This window comes from Cercospora beticola, chromosome 5 (genome assembly GCF_033473495.1).
Source record: "Cercospora beticola chromosome 5, complete sequence".
NCBI lineage: Eukaryota > Fungi > Ascomycota > Dothideomycetes > Mycosphaerellales > Mycosphaerellaceae > Cercospora > Cercospora beticola.
This window is the reverse complement of record NC_088939.1, coordinates 3,128,541-3,143,087: the sequence shown is the minus strand read 5'-3', so window position 1 is coordinate 3,143,087 and position 14,547 is coordinate 3,128,541. Positions and strand designations below refer to the sequence as shown.

The following is a 14,547-nucleotide window of genomic DNA, read 5'->3' as shown; positions in this document are numbered from 1 at the left end:
AATCGACGGTCGAGCTTCGTTTGTGGTCGAGTCCGACGAGAGAGAGGTTATTGAAGTGCAGGAGTGACTGGCACAAGAGCTTGTTGAGTGTTTGCGAAGGAGTGATTTTACGCCCAAAGTGCACGGTCCAATCGGTTAGTTCCGCCACAGTTTCCAGAGGCAACTACGAGCACCCCGCGCCAAGTGATTACATCAGTCTTCTCAAATTCACCTCAGGCATCAACTTCACATGCCCAACACATGCCCAGCACATGAGTAATTGAATTGTGCCAACACAATCGACACGATGAGGTGGCTGCCGACCAAGCGCTGCTGTACACGTGTATTTCTATCCTCTATGCTTTGAAATGTCATCAGCTATGCCTTCATCGCAGCCCGATGCCTAACCAGCAACATTTTCGGCAACCTTTTCACCATTCACTCCAACCTGCCCTGCTTGCCTTTCACTTGGGGCGAACAGCTTAGCAATAGCTTCGACCGTCGTATTTCCTCCGCTCAGGACGATACCAATGTTCGACCCATTGCCTCCGGACATCTCCTCGATCATCTTCCTGAAGTCTTCGTTGTACAACACAACGGCCAAAGGCACAGCTGCGCTTGGCTCAATAAACAGCTTCGCCCTCTCCATAGCCAGTCTCAAAGCGGCCTTGATCTCCTCTTCGGTCACGGAAAACACCCCCTCCAACTTCTCTTTATCCGTAACGATTGACCACGGGATCACACCCACAGGTGTCCTCAGCCCATCTGCGATAGTCAAAGTCTTCACCTTCTCAATCCTCTTATTCTGCTCCAACCCCAACTCAGCATCATTAGCGCCTTCAAAGTTTGGCTCCGCTCCGAACACCTTGATACCAGTCCCATGCAAAGCAGTCGCCACACCCGACAGCATTCCTCCGCCACCTATTCCCGCCACCACAACATCCAGCCCCGTCCTCCCATTCGCACTACGCTTGTGATCACCTTTCAAAAATTCCTCAACCTGTTCTTCCAATTCCAAAGCCTGAGTTCCCTGTCCCAGAATAATATCTGGATGATCATAAGGCGGCACAAGCGTAGCACCAGTCTCTTTGATGACATCTGCCACCACAGCTTCCCTCTCATCAGAAGTCGAGCCTGAGAATATGACATTCGCGCCATGTGATTTCGTTCCGGCGATCTTGCTCGGCGTGCTAATTCCAGGCATGACAATGTGCGCGGGAACTCCATGAGTCTTTGCCGCAAGAGCGAGTGCTTGAGCGTGGTTACCTACCTTTTCGCATCAGCATGGTTTACATTTCTCAGTTAGACAATATACGACACGACCTACCACTACTATGCGTCACAACTCCCCTCTTCCTCACATTCTCCAAGCCATCCTCCTGAATCAATCTGCCCAAAGCATGAAACGCCCCGCGAGCCTTGAAAGCACCAATGCGTTGCTGATTTTCACATTTGAAGAACAATCTCACTTTAGGCCTCGCTGTCCCGTTGGACTTCTCTTGTCCAACAGGTTGCCCTTCATCTCTTTCCGATTGCGCTGTGCTTGCGATACGATCTATTGTCTCGCATGTCGCAACTGGCGTGCGGTAGATGTAGGGCTCAATACGCTTATGAGCAGCCTTCACAGACTCGCGCGTGAGCGGGGGACACGTCTTGTGGTCTGCCATTGTTCTTGGCGAAAAATTGGGGATTGTTTAGAGGAGATGGAAAGTGGTGACCTGTTTCTATGTAGGAATGGAAGTGGCATGCCGCTGATGGAAGCGATTGGGGTTGAAAGTTTAGGCTGAAGACCGCCGCGAGCACGAACACGATGTTGCAGGGCGTGAATGAGGTCAAATCTCAGTTGACTCATATACATTGTATGCTATTTCATGCTGCTAGAAAGTCCGATCTGCTGGTGGTATCTCATGCGCTGTGCTCAATGCCTTCAACACCCTAATCCTTATCGCTTCTGATCATACTGGTGTGAAGCAGACCCTCCTCCTGGCTGCCCAAACTCCTGATATCTTGGAGGTGCGGCATTACCAAAGCCTGCTGGGTCGTACGTTTCGCTAGTAGGCAGATAGCCACCCTCGGGTGCCGCGCCATACGTGCTAGAGGATGATGGCTGCGCTTGTGCCTGCTTCCTGTATTCGGCCTCCATCCTCTTCTTCTCGTCGTCAGTAAGATCTCCGCCGTCGCCACCTCCAACGACCACCTCGCCACCACCGCGCACCTTGCCGATCACCATGCCCTTCGCTACGGACTTGATGACTGCTTTTCGCGACACACCGGTCACATCGATGTAGACGAGACCAACATTCTTGACACCGCCTGCAAGCTCGCCAGCGATCGATCCAGCTTCCGCGCCCCACCGATGTCCTACCATTGTACTTGCAGCTGCCCCACTACTATTCAATAGCGTCATGCCACTTGTTGCTATGCCGTCCATCACTGTTGTGAATGCAATCATGCTCTTGTTCAAAATGCCTGGCTTGTAATCATTCTTGTCGAGAGGATTGCCCTTCTCGTCGTAACCCTTGTGGGATCGGTCTTTCTTGTGCCCGCTGGCCTTTGCAGTGAAGTTCTGGATATGGTTGCCAATCTGTCCAATTGTCTTGCTCGAGGTCGAAGCGACGCTGGTAGTGAACGTGTTCACTTTTCGTGCTCGCTGATGGGTTGCCGGTTTGAATTCGACAGGCTTGGCCACTGGTTTCGTGCTCCTGGTAAAGTTCTCTGCGCCTTTCGTGAACCAATTGCCAACGAACGATGACGAAGTCACGAGTAGACGGGACGCTGTCGCGGCATTCTGGACGATGCTGCTGTCCTTGTAGGCTGGGTGTCGGGCCATGCGCAGGTAGTCCTCAGACACTGGCCGAACCTCGATCCTCTTGCCATCCTCGCTGATCTGCACTTCGACGGGATCTTTCGAGCCTGGCTTGAGCTTCGAATCTTCAATGATCTGTGCATCACCTGCTACTTCACCCACTACGCTGCCATTGTCCTCGTCGATCAGCACAATCTCGCCATGTTTCTTGCCGTAGACATCATCGTGGGCAAATTGTCCTCCTGGCGCGTAGTCTTGGGGATTGTAGACGCCTCCCTTCTCGCTCTTCTGTGCTGGGTTCGGGGGTTTCGCGCGCTCGAGGAATGCAGTACACTGGGCGAGGATCGTTTCGAACGTGTCTACATCGTCTTGGGTGACGCCGCTGCCAATCTTGGGAAACTCGATGCGGGTGAAGGCGCCGGCGCCTGGGCCCATATCCCATCTTGGGATCAGATAGCTGGTAGGCGGCTGGTGATAGACTTGCGTCGTTGCGGGAAGTGGTAGGTCAAGCTCCGGGGGCAGGTTCAAGTGCAGGTAGAAGTCCTGGTCTGGAGTGCCGCCTGCTGTAGTGGGGTCTGCGAAGGCTGAAGCGGTGGGCACCATGAGCAACGAGAGTGTCTGTGGGCCCGATGGGCAGAGATCCTGCTCTTGTCCATCCTGGATGTGGTAGGCCTTGATGCCCTTGATTGCGTAGAGCAGCTTGGGATCATCGTGCGAAGCCATGCTGCAATGCCGTCTGCTTGTCAGTGTTGGTCGCAAGTGTCGAGTGTCGTGGATTCGAAGCGCCGGGCTGCTTCACTCAAGAACAGAGAAGCGCTGGCTGGCGACGTGAGTGGCAGGTGCGAGCAAATAACGGTAACACAGAAAAGTTGGCAGCAGCAATGCATGGCGCATCGTGATATACGCGCATCACACCCACCAAGCTCCGTCCAGCAAATCACCACAACGCTTTGCCGCTCGAGGCAGCATTGTGGAGGGGTGGCACACACCGTTACATGCGAAGCTGAGGATACGTCAGAGAGCTGAGGCTGAGTCTCTTGTGCCCGTCACGTGAGGATCTAGAAAGGAGGCTGTTCTGTCCTGTCCTGTCTTGTATCCTAGTCTATTCTATCCCTCTTCCCGCCTCATCACCCGCGAGTCCATGCCATCCTTTGGCATTCCACGTGGAGCGAAAACGATGCGACAAAGGTGATGCCCGCTAGAAACAGCTTGGCGACTAATGTTGGTCCCGATGCATCGCCACACTTGGCATTGTCACTACGGCGGCAAAGCCTTTCAAACCAGACTACTCGCCTGTTGCTTGACTGAGCTCATGTGCACTCGTGCAACTGTGCCGTGATGGACTGATTTCTCGTGGCAAGAGCGGCATAGGCAGCAGAAAGAGCAGCAGCCCCATTGGACACGACACTGTACGTGCGGTAGATATCGTGGCGGGATGTCTCTCGGGTGGAGGAAAGGCTCCTTGGCCAGTGTCCGAACGCCTGCAAATCCAACAGACGCTATGCAAGCTATCATATGAAGCAGGCACGACGGCGAAATTTCATCACAGTCAGTCTTGCGAGACGTTGGCTGTTCTCCAATTTCCATCAGTACTAGGGTCCGAAATGGCCCCAAGCAGATTGATTACTCGCCAATGTGCTTTGTGCTGTCCGAATACTCCAGCATGAAGAGCCTGAGTTGATGGTGAGGTGGAATCACCAATGACACAAATAATAAACCTGAACAGATGCAGACGTCGGACATTCTCCGCAGCAGAGTGGTTGCAAACTTCACTGTGTTATGATAGTCAGTAGTGGAGGTCTGCAAGACAAGACTCACCTTGGCCAACGGATCGTTTTCGGCCATGTTTTGAAGTTGCAGCACGTGCCTCGTGACGTTGCGCAGTCACATTTCTGGAATGTATGCTTCGATAACAAAGCAATTCCCTCCTTGCATGCTTGCGGGCAAACGATGCTTTGCTTTGTTGGACCTGTCGCAAACATCACGATCCTGACTGTCCGCGCGGCTCCGACAACGTCGACAAGGCCTCGCAGCTGATCTTTCTGGACTTCCCACCATCGCTTCTTCTGACCGTACCCAAGATGAGGAGGACTCAACAAAACGGCGGGCGTAAGGCTCGACCAGGACCTGCTTCGTCCAGGAACCCCGGCAAGCCTGGAGTGAGCTTCAGCAATGAGCCGCTGTTGCGCACAGGTAGCAACAGACTATCACCCCACAAGACACAAAGTCCAGGCAAGAGCAGTTTCCGGAGCCGTCAGGAACGCTACAAACCCCGGCCTCAAGACGATGATGAGGCTATGGACATCGATATCTCGGAGCTTGGTTCAACTGACAGCGTGTCGAGTGCCAGTTCCGAAGCACCACCGGATATCGATGAGCAGTTCGGGAACTCTGGACCCAGCGACAGGGGAAACCCACCTACATTGACTACACGCTTCGACGAGGATGTAGGCCGAGCACTCTTTCGTGCGCGCCTTGAACAGAGCTCTGATGCCGGCTCAGACAACAATGGCAAGGACGAAATGTTGGTGCTCGGAATTGAAGAGCTCAAAGGAAAGCTCGTGGATTTTGCCAGTCGCGTGCCCTTGGTCTCCAAGACAGAGACGGGTTACACAGATAAGCTTCTCAAGTCATCCAAGGAGCAGCTCGTGCGCTACATCGGGTCGATCGCTATGGGTGGACGAAAAGGGGAAGAAGGGTGGAAGGAGCTGCTGACCGATGCCGAAGCTCGAAAAGCGATTGTGATGGGTGTCGTGGCTCGGGCCCTGAAAGAACATGTCTTTGGTGACTATTTGTTCGGAGCAGACGATGAGCTGCGGGAGAAGCTGGAGAGCATTGATACGAGCGGCACTACGCATGATGGTGAGCCATGCTATGCTTTTCCACACTTCAGCCACTAATATGTCCATAGGCTTCGTGCGCACTCAAGAGCGCGCGACATTGGTGAACCAGAACCGCATTGATGCACATCTGTTGGCGCAAGATGTATTCCGGGTCCGGCACCAGCTTGCGAAAATGCTCAAGCCCTTCTGGGCTGGCAAGAACGCATCTGACAGGTCTGTTCGTGGTATGGGCGAGGAAGATCTCAAGGCTCTTGACGAGATTATCAAGCACGCAGCATCGATCTCGCATTTGATCCGGCGAGCACCAGATGTGGTGTACTATTGGTCACCAGCCTTCAAGGATGAAGAGTTTGAGCCGGCCAGCATGGAGGCGCTCAATCTTGCGACTATGATTCGAACAAGCCCGTACGACAAGGTGACGGACGATAGAGGGTTTGAACGAGCGGTGCTCAGGAAGCAGGAGGAGAATTCCGAGGCCATCGTCCGCATTGTGGTCTTCCCTGCCGTTGTCGCCTATCGCCAGTACGGTGGGTCTCTTGCGGCAGCTGAGATCAAGGTTGAGAAGGAGGGCAGCAGGCGGCTCCCACCCGACGTGCGGGACAGACACAACCAACCCATCACTGTTCAACAAGGTTTCCGCTCAAAGCTCATCAGCAAGAGCGTGGTGCACTTGTCGTGGGGCAAGCAGATGCTGCTGACAAAGGAGGCCGGGACTGCAGCGCATCTCGACGCTGTCCGCGATGGGCATATGGGAAAGTACTCGAGGGATAGCGCCAACCACGTGGAATTGCACAAGCTGTACGAAGCAGTGCACGACGGCGCGCGGGTGCGTTGAGTCGCCATGACAGGGAAGGCTTCACGGTGGCAGGCGATTGGGCTGGGTGCGGCGTGGAGTGTCGGGGCGGTGGGCGGTCTGGTGCCGTGTGGTAGGAAGACGTTCTTCTCCTCGATAGCAATGCATTGTCTTTCTTCGCCCCGTCTCGTACCGGATCCGTCGCTCGCGCAGGAATGATGTCGAAGTGAACACCGGGTGCGGTGGTGGTGGAGCACGAGAGCAGCGGACGCGAAAGTTGCGCCCAGAGAAGCGGCGACACGGACGAGCTATTTCGGGCCGCGACTTCTCCGCGCGGGTCTGGCAGCACTTTCCTGATGAGCAGCAGGGCCGGCCTGGGAAGATCGACGGCAGGCGCGCGCGCCTTTGACCTCACTTTCGTCGCCGCCCCGTTTCCCTCTTCCCTGCGGAGCAACAGCGGCGACGTTTTCTGCGCAATCGTGTCCCGGGCCAGCGTCGGCCTCTGTTTCACTTCGCCCGACGACCGCGAGCGCCTTGACGCCGCCTCGTCTGGCGGTTCTCTGGCGCCAGCGGCCTCCGGCACAGGGAGTGAGGATCCAGGCTCGCCTGCTCTCCAACGACCGCACTTGGCTGCTTACCTTCGCCTTCGGGGGTAGCGCTGCCTCTCTACCACGTTTCCCAGCTCCAGTAATAATTGCACTGTGGGATCATGCAAAGCTAGCTAGTCAGCGCCCCGACAAAACCACCCTCTGCCCGTCACCCGGCTTCCTTTCTCCAACACCCACACCCGCGAGCACCACCATGCCGCCGCCGCTGCTGACCTTGCGACCTCTGCAGCCCGCACCGCCTCGGGCGCCACCGCCCACACGGGACAAGACGTCATTCTTCGACCTGCCCGCCGAGCTGCGCATTGAGATTTACAAACTCGCTCTGGAAAAGGTCACCATCCACATCCTGCCCCTCAACTCGAAGGACCCCGAGGACCGCATTCGAGGCCTGCAGATGCCGCATGCCTTGACGAGAACCTCGAGACAGGTCCGCAATGAGGTTCTCCCCCTGATGCACGCCTCGTGCCCCATCAAATGTGCAGTCACGGATTTCAATTTCGATGGCCTGCTCACCTGGATCAAGCGAGTGCCTCCTCACGAAGAGACACATTTGAAGAAAAACGAAAATCTTACCATCACGCTGCACACAGCGGAGCAGACGGTGCCTAAGACAATGGAATCCATGCGCAAGTGGCTGAAGATGCGCGCTGACAAGTGTCGCCCTCAGCCCAACTGGAAGTACCAGGGATCTGCAGCGCAGAACAAGATCGGAGCTGATCTGCGGCGGCGCACGAAAAGAATGACCGAGGTGGGAAAGCAGAAGGAGATGCTCAAGATCTTACAGGCTCTGAACATCGCATTGCCGAATGGTCTTCTTCCCGATCCAGACGACGAGGCTTCTCGATCAAGCTCGCAGCCCGCGGCGGATTCTCAGGAGCCAGGGCGGAGCGGCAGCGACTGAGCTACCCCAGAGGATTCTTGTTCTAAGTCACCAGGACGAGTTCAACATGCACGGAATTTTGCTCTAGGTCAAGTTCTGATGCGGCTTCCGGCGTGTATCAAGCCTACAGGGCATCATTGGATCAGTTTGCCAGGTACGACTAGTGTCTTCTTGAAAACCTACTTCCAAGACGAGACTAGGCATCGACAGTATGTCCGATCGACTGCCAGGATTATTTTGGTTCATGGCGTCTTGGGACAGCCTGTGCAGTGGGGCTCGAAGTTGTCAAGCTTACATGCAGGAGCCCAAGTCCAACCAGAGCATTAGGCTATCTGATCACGCATTCGGCATTTTTATTTCGACAAAGGCCTCGTACAGTCTCGAATGGTCATTAGCGGCAGTTCGAGGCTTCTCCGTGAGCAAAAATATGCCTACGCGGCGAATTCGCTTGTCCTCGTGCGTGCACACCCAGGAATAGAACGATCCAGATTGAGCAGCAACTGTCGAGCACAATCGCCATCCTGTTTTCAGTCATCAGGTCATCGCTCCACGGCCACTCAGCCGGGCCTACTGGTTATCGAAGGATCTCAGGGCTGCCAATCTATTGTTGAATGGCCGGGAATGGCCTTTGCTGCGACTCCTGAACATAAGAATGTTGCTGTGACTGATTTGAAGAAGGCTCGACGAGCATACTAAGCATTCGTGTCACCGGCCGACCGGTGTACATGTTTGTCGAAGAGGTCTGTTGTGGAACGAAACAAAGGCCGAATGTGAACTGCAAATAGTTCAGGCTCAGCCAGTGGGAGGAGTTATGATGTTGCTCACTACAGAGCATGAGGATCGCGAGGGAGTAATATAATCATAATGCCAGAGTGGCTGTTTGTGTAAACTTCTGGACTCGGCCGAGCTTCTGTGAAAATAGTGCCATTACTGTCACTTTCTTCTTACATTCTGTATTTGAACGAACAATGAATCGAGTGACGTGCACAGAGCCTCGTGGTTGAGTGATGTAGGTACTCGCCGACAGAGCTTTGGCTTGGCAGCCGCCAAAGCGCGTCTTCCAACTTCCAACAAGCTGAACTCTGACGAGTTTGCGCCAAAAAACACAACACCACCGACATGATCTCCGAAGAGGAAATACTGGAGCAGGCGGCGCGCGACGGCTCGATAGACATGTATGCCCCGTCAAACCCGCGCGCGCTCGTGCCTTGCTAATATGCGACAGCGCGGAATGGCCTCGCGTGCTTGAGAGCTTACTTCAACGACTGCACGATGTTTGTCCCGGCCAGCTCTATGTCTCGACTTCCTAAACTGATTGCGCCAGATTGTCTACAACGAGTTCCCAATCCCACAAATTCCCGTTCCACACTCCACGCACCAAATCGCCCCCATCGATCCGGAAGTCGTCGCCTCGACACCCCCGCCACGCCTGCCAACCACAGACACCGACGCACCCGACAGCAATTTTCATGTTGGAGAGAGCGATGCCCCAGCCAACAGCCAGAGCAGTACGAAAGAGAACGACGCTCCGATTGACATTGCCGCCGGGCGGCCGAATTTCCCTCCCGGATTCGACGTGACAGCAGACTCGCAGCAGACCGAAGCCGTGCCCTCACCCACGCTTTTGGCAGATGGAACACAGCTCTCTGTCCACAGTACACTGCCGCCGGAACTCCTCAGCATATACCAGTCTTCGACCAAAATCCTGCAATACGACTTCTCCGAGAGCCCTCCGTACACGATTCAGCGGCTCGCAGAACTGGTGCTTCGACCGAAACGACACTACCGCTTCCTCCCCGCCTACTTACGTGCTCTCGATCGAATAGTTTCAGTTAGCTCGCCTGTATCGGACTTTCCGCTACCAGCGTTGCAAGTAGCAGCGAATGGAGGCTTTCTGACAAACGGCGAGGCACAGGTGAATGGCATTACGGAAAGAGATGGTCTCGGTAGTGATGAGAGCTTGGGCGGCGCGCTGCTGACGCCAATACCGTGGCTGCGGAATCAATCAAATATTCTGACACCTACGTCTGCCTCAGACAGCAACAGCCAGGGAGAGCTACACAGCGAGGGCACGGAAATGGTAGACGGACCACACGGGCTTGGCGGAATTGAGACAGTGACAGTCACTGTCAACGGCATACATAGTACTGGTGCCCCTCAGCAGGTTACATCTTCGCCGATCGCCTCGCCGACCTTGTCCGAACAAAGTGACGCCAGCACCGGGTCAGCATCGTCTACTGAAATTCAACTCAGAGAGCAAGGCGCGGTCACACAAGGAGAACTATTACGGCAGGAACAAGAAGCAGGCATTGTGCCTATGGATCCGAATGGCAATCCCATGACGCCGAGAAGTTTGCTTAATCACCGTCCCGGTGTTGTTGGTCGCGACGGTGGCTCACTGGTGCCTGCAATTGCAGAAGCAGCGATGGATGAGGGTATGGAAGAGCAGCCGCATGCGAGAGGACCGGAGGAGATCGGCGATATTGATACCGGCCCACAGAGGCCTGCAGAAGCTGGCGCACCTACGCTGGATATGGAGGCCGCCGTTGGTCGAGGCAGATCGAAGAGTCCTATCCCCGATGTCGCCGACGCCTTTCCTCCTGCTGCCAAAGCAAATGAAGACCAGGAAATGGGTGAACCTGGCGCCCCTGGAAAGGACCCCCAAGACGTTGAGAAGGACGTTCAGAAACTGAAGGAGGCGATGGACGATGAGAAAATGGAAGAGGCAAGAGATGCAGACGGTGATGTTGTAGTGGCTGATGTTGATAGCAATCCAGTGGTAAAGGAAAGTGAAGCCAAGTGACCTGGCAAGGCTTGATTCGATCCTATATCGAAACCAAGGAACCTTCGTCATGTGCTTTGAGATCGCCGAGACTGATGGCAGAGTACCGAAAGGGCGACTTTCTGACTTGACGCTACACTGCTGCAGTGTTTGGGCTGTACTCGTTACGATCGAGGATGGTCCTTCAGGCTGCTCGTATCGGGGCGTCGTCCAAGGCTTTGACAGCAGCAACCAGCCATACACATACACTGACAACGGTGGCCCCGGCGGGCCACTGTCTAGGACCAGCAGTCCTAGATCTATGTATGCTTACTTAAGAGTGAGGTATAATTCCGCGCACACGTCCGCGACACCGCGATGGCGCCTGAATTGTTAATGGAACTTCGCTCCAAGTCCGTACATCTTCATCTCGTGAGGAATGGTGAGATGCACATGTGCAGCTTGGCAAGCTCTAAAGCAGTGCTGTTGGTCGCCCCTCGCTCCCCGAAAATCGAACTTCCGTTAGCGCGAGCCTCGTCTCGACCACTCATCGAGGACATCGGCTCGATTGGCCCGACTGGCTGGGGCCCACGACAAGCTAGTGCAGGTCTCGCATGGCCCCCACCCGGAGTTTCGCGCCACGAAATCCGAGCCTCATAACTTTCTGATCCTGCCACCCGATTCAACAGATACCGAACAAAACCATGGCGCAAGGACAGATCAAGAAATCCAAAGCGCCGGCCCCGAAGAAGTATGTCGCATGCTAGTACTCGTCTCTTGCACACGACTGACACGGCGACCAGCACCCAGCGCAAACAGACCGGCGCTCGAGTGATCAAACCGAAAAAAGCCTCGATTTTGAAAACCCAACAGCTCAAGAAGAAGCACTCATCGGGGCTCGCAGAGCTCACAGAGAAATCTCTTGCTAGCAGAGCAGGACACTTGGAGTTGTTGAAAGGTGGAAAGAAGGAGAAGAGACAGGAGTTGGCGAAGAAGGCGCAAGAGGCGGCGAAGAAGAAGGGAACGTGAAGAGCGTGATTAAGCCACGGAAGAACCTGCAGATTGCTCTTGTTTTGGGCAGGCGAATATGCTAAAGCCTTGATACCCGTAGGTCGTGCGAGAGCCGGCTTTACATATATGTACGGGCCCGAGCGGCCATGCTGGAGGGTGCATAGCTTATCGTGACCACGAGGAGCATAGACAATTGCCGGAACACTCCGCGCATCGCCAGCACAGACAATCCTCGGAACACTCCGCCCATTGCTGGGCACAGAATGAAACGGCAAGGGTTCGGGATAATATAGGCACCCAGTGGCCCTATTGCGATTCGCAACAAAAATGCAAAAGGTTTCCTGAAGAGCAGGGGACCTATTTCAGAGCGACGAGGAAATGCCTGGCTCGGCTTTGTGTGCCAAGATGCGAACAAAAAAACGACCAGGACCATAAAGTTATTTTCAACATCAACTCTACACTACGGAAGTTGAGTAATCTATTGAAACGCATCGAAGGAAGCCAACGCCAACGCGCGATCCACATCGCTTCGCCTGTAACCAGGTGCCCGAGTGAGGCACATACCAGATTCCGTCAAGGCTGCATGTTGGAGTTAGCTCGTATACTTTTAGAGGAAATCGAATTAGGGGTATCCGACTTACTGCTCAAGAACTTTGCCACGTCCAAAATGATCGACTTCTTCGTCTGGCCGGCCGTGTTTTGGGTCGTCTTGCCAGTCCAAGGGGAGCGAACGTCGGGTGCTTGCAAATGCGTATGCCCTGGTGAATGCATCCCGTCCCAGCTGAGATCCGTGGCACCAGTCGGTGTGGTCGCCGATGGTTGAGAGTCAAGTGGTGGATGCACGGTCACCCCTTGGCCCGGTTGCATGAAATTCATCCAGCTTCCTGTCAACGCGTCGGAGAATCCGACCGTGCTCGCAGCCCAGGCGTCGTCAAAGTCCATCGCGTCAAAGCTCGTTACACTTTGCTTTCGCATAGCGACATTCTCGTAGGCTTGCTGAGGTCGTTGCCAGAATGGGAAGCCCGATTGATCAGCTGGTGGAGTCGGGGCTCCGAACGAAGACGCTGAATCAGTGCCGCTCGTCGTACTTGGAGGAACAGACGGAACAGTCACCTCAGCTTCTGCAAAGGATGCTGAAGGGTCGATGCGAATGCCCTTTTCTGCCAGATATCCTTCCACATCGTAGGGATCGAGCCATTCCCCTTCCATCCCAGCAATTTCTACCGTCATATCCACACTAATCCTGTCCTGTGCTGCGTTCTCAAGGAGAGCGAGCATTTGCGGACCAATGATTCCCATATACCAAGATTGTTTCTTAGGCTTCAGATTGCCGTATTCGTCCCGTCGCGGATAGTGCGTGCCTGCTCCGCCAACGTGGATCAGATCAGACGCTTGGTCAAGAGGGTCATGAGGGTTGCCATCGAGAGTGTCTCGCAACATCTTCATGAGCTTTGTTCGGTCTCTGCTCATCAGGGAGAGCCGAAATACCCGAGCATAGGTGGCAGGGTCGCGTTCATAATCGAGAACGAGTTGGTACCCACGCTCAATAGCAAAACGATGGAGACGTCGTGCGAAACTCGATTCCTTGTGCGAGAAGGTCTTGGGAGGTTCTAACGAAGGAGGAATCGTGATCTCTGGCAATTCCACGCGAAAAATGTCAAATTCGTTTTGAGGGTTCGGATACGACTCTTTGTTGTTCGGGGGCATCAGCTGCGTGGTGGTTGCATCGAAATTGGACATGTAATCGTGGTGGTGTTGGTGCCCCATTTCCATGTTGTGCTGCTGTCCTTGCATATACATCGTATACCCCATGCCGACCTGTTGGGCTTGTTGTTGTCTCAGCTGCTGGTGGTGGATGACGGTCGAGCGGTCGATCCAGGAGTTGACATTCTTGGGCTCCAGAGCAGATGGCCTTGGTACATCAACACTACCGTGAGTTGAGCTTGCTGACTCTCGGTGGCTTTCTACTGCGGTCGAGTCTTCTGCAGCACTGTCGGTCGGATTGCGCACAGCACTCATAAGCGAATCGAATTGCATCGCTGTGTTACGCACATCGCGCAGATGCATTTCTGGAAGATTTGAACCGAAGAGACGATCACGATGGTCCATAAAAGTCTTGTTCATGAGTTCGATCGTGTTGGTCAATTCAGACACTCGCTTTCGAAGCCCTTCGAGCGTCGTTTCCTTGCGTTGTCGGTACGCCCGTTGAGCCATCCGAATTTGCGTGCGACGACGATCGGCTGCGGATTCATCTTGCTTCTCGACGCGTGGCCGCCCTCTTTTCTTACCATCATCGCCACTCTGCTCATCTGTCGAGTTTCCAGTACTCGACTTGCGTTTCTTGTTGGATGGTGGACTTGCAGTAGGAAGTTGTGATTGCGGACGATTTCTTGTCCGGGCCTCCATCGCGTCGCTTGCAAGTGGAGAACTCGGCGGTGACTGATGAGTGAACAATCCGAGTTTTCTAATCCTCCTGCCGGGGTGGAGTCTCAAAAAGCTGCAATCGATCGCGAAACATCAGTCAACACTGAAGTCCCTCTGACCATATATTCTCATCATCAATAGTTGCACCGACTCTTCCGCTTACCAAGGTTACGGCCTTAAGTCGCAATAGCACGATTACCCTGGGGCCCCGAAACTGATGGCTGCAATGCTGGCAGACGGCAATTATTGATGCCTGTACGGTTCAATCTTGCTTGGTAAGACAGTCCTTGCACGCAGTGTCATGCCGCGATCGGGCCCTCTGAAGGCTTTCGTTTTGTGGTGATTGTGCAGGTGGGAAATCCGGAAGCTGAATGTTTACTGATCATTAGCCTTCGGACCGGGACAACCTAGGTCCAGATTGCCAAGCGACAACTTACCTTCT

General features: G+C 54.4%; 7 protein-coding genes across 7 annotated transcripts; 4 read left to right on the top strand and 3 right to left on the bottom strand.

Moving 5' to 3' along the window:
* Positions 1-382: 382 nt before the first annotated feature.
* Positions 383-1,646, bottom strand: RHO25_008505 (uncharacterized protein; the record flags this gene model as incomplete). Its single annotated transcript, XM_023600642.2, has 2 exons — positions 383-1,245; positions 1,307-1,646. 2 exons carry the CDS (start codon positions 1,644-1,646, stop codon positions 383-385), a joined length of 1,203 nt encoding a protein of 400 aa, XP_023449723.1.
* A 275-nt stretch (positions 1,647-1,921) lies between these two features.
* RHO25_008504 (uncharacterized protein) lies at positions 1,922-3,508 on the bottom strand (the record flags this gene model as incomplete). Its single annotated transcript, XM_023600641.2, has 1 exon — positions 1,922-3,508. One exon carries the CDS (start codon positions 3,506-3,508, stop codon positions 1,922-1,924), a length of 1,587 nt encoding a protein of 528 aa, XP_023449061.1.
* Positions 3,509-4,866: 1,358 nt separating this feature from the next.
* On the top strand, positions 4,867-6,463 carry RHO25_008503 (uncharacterized protein; the record flags this gene model as incomplete). Its single annotated transcript, XM_023600640.2, has 2 exons — positions 4,867-5,647; positions 5,697-6,463. The coding sequence occupies 2 exons, from the start codon at positions 4,867-4,869 to the stop codon at positions 6,461-6,463; spliced, it is 1,548 nt and encodes a 515-aa protein (XP_023449724.1).
* A 759-nt stretch (positions 6,464-7,222) lies between these two features.
* Positions 7,223-7,930, top strand: RHO25_008502 (uncharacterized protein; the record flags this gene model as incomplete). The annotated part of the gene is made up of 1 exon (XM_023600639.2): positions 7,223-7,930. The coding sequence occupies one exon, from the start codon at positions 7,223-7,225 to the stop codon at positions 7,928-7,930; it is 708 nt and encodes a 235-aa protein (XP_023449276.1).
* A 1,098-nt stretch (positions 7,931-9,028) lies between these two features.
* On the top strand, positions 9,029-10,712 carry RHO25_008501 (uncharacterized protein; the record flags this gene model as incomplete). Its single annotated transcript, XM_023600638.2, has 3 exons — positions 9,029-9,084; positions 9,135-9,183; positions 9,234-10,712. The coding sequence occupies 3 exons, from the start codon at positions 9,029-9,031 to the stop codon at positions 10,710-10,712; spliced, it is 1,584 nt and encodes a 527-aa protein (XP_023449110.1).
* Positions 10,713-11,374: 662 nt separating this feature from the next.
* RHO25_008500 (uncharacterized protein) lies at positions 11,375-11,699 on the top strand (the record flags this gene model as incomplete). Its single annotated transcript, XM_023600637.2, has 2 exons — positions 11,375-11,421; positions 11,474-11,699. The coding sequence occupies 2 exons, from the start codon at positions 11,375-11,377 to the stop codon at positions 11,697-11,699; spliced, it is 273 nt and encodes a 90-aa protein (XP_023449109.1).
* Positions 11,700-12,159: 460 nt separating this feature from the next.
* On the bottom strand, positions 12,160-14,087 carry RHO25_008499 (uncharacterized protein; the record flags this gene model as incomplete). Its single annotated transcript, XM_023600636.1, has 2 exons — positions 12,160-12,260; positions 12,323-14,087. The coding sequence occupies 2 exons, from the start codon at positions 14,085-14,087 to the stop codon at positions 12,160-12,162; spliced, it is 1,866 nt and encodes a 621-aa protein (XP_023449118.1).
* Between the last annotated feature and the right edge of the window lie 460 nt (positions 14,088-14,547).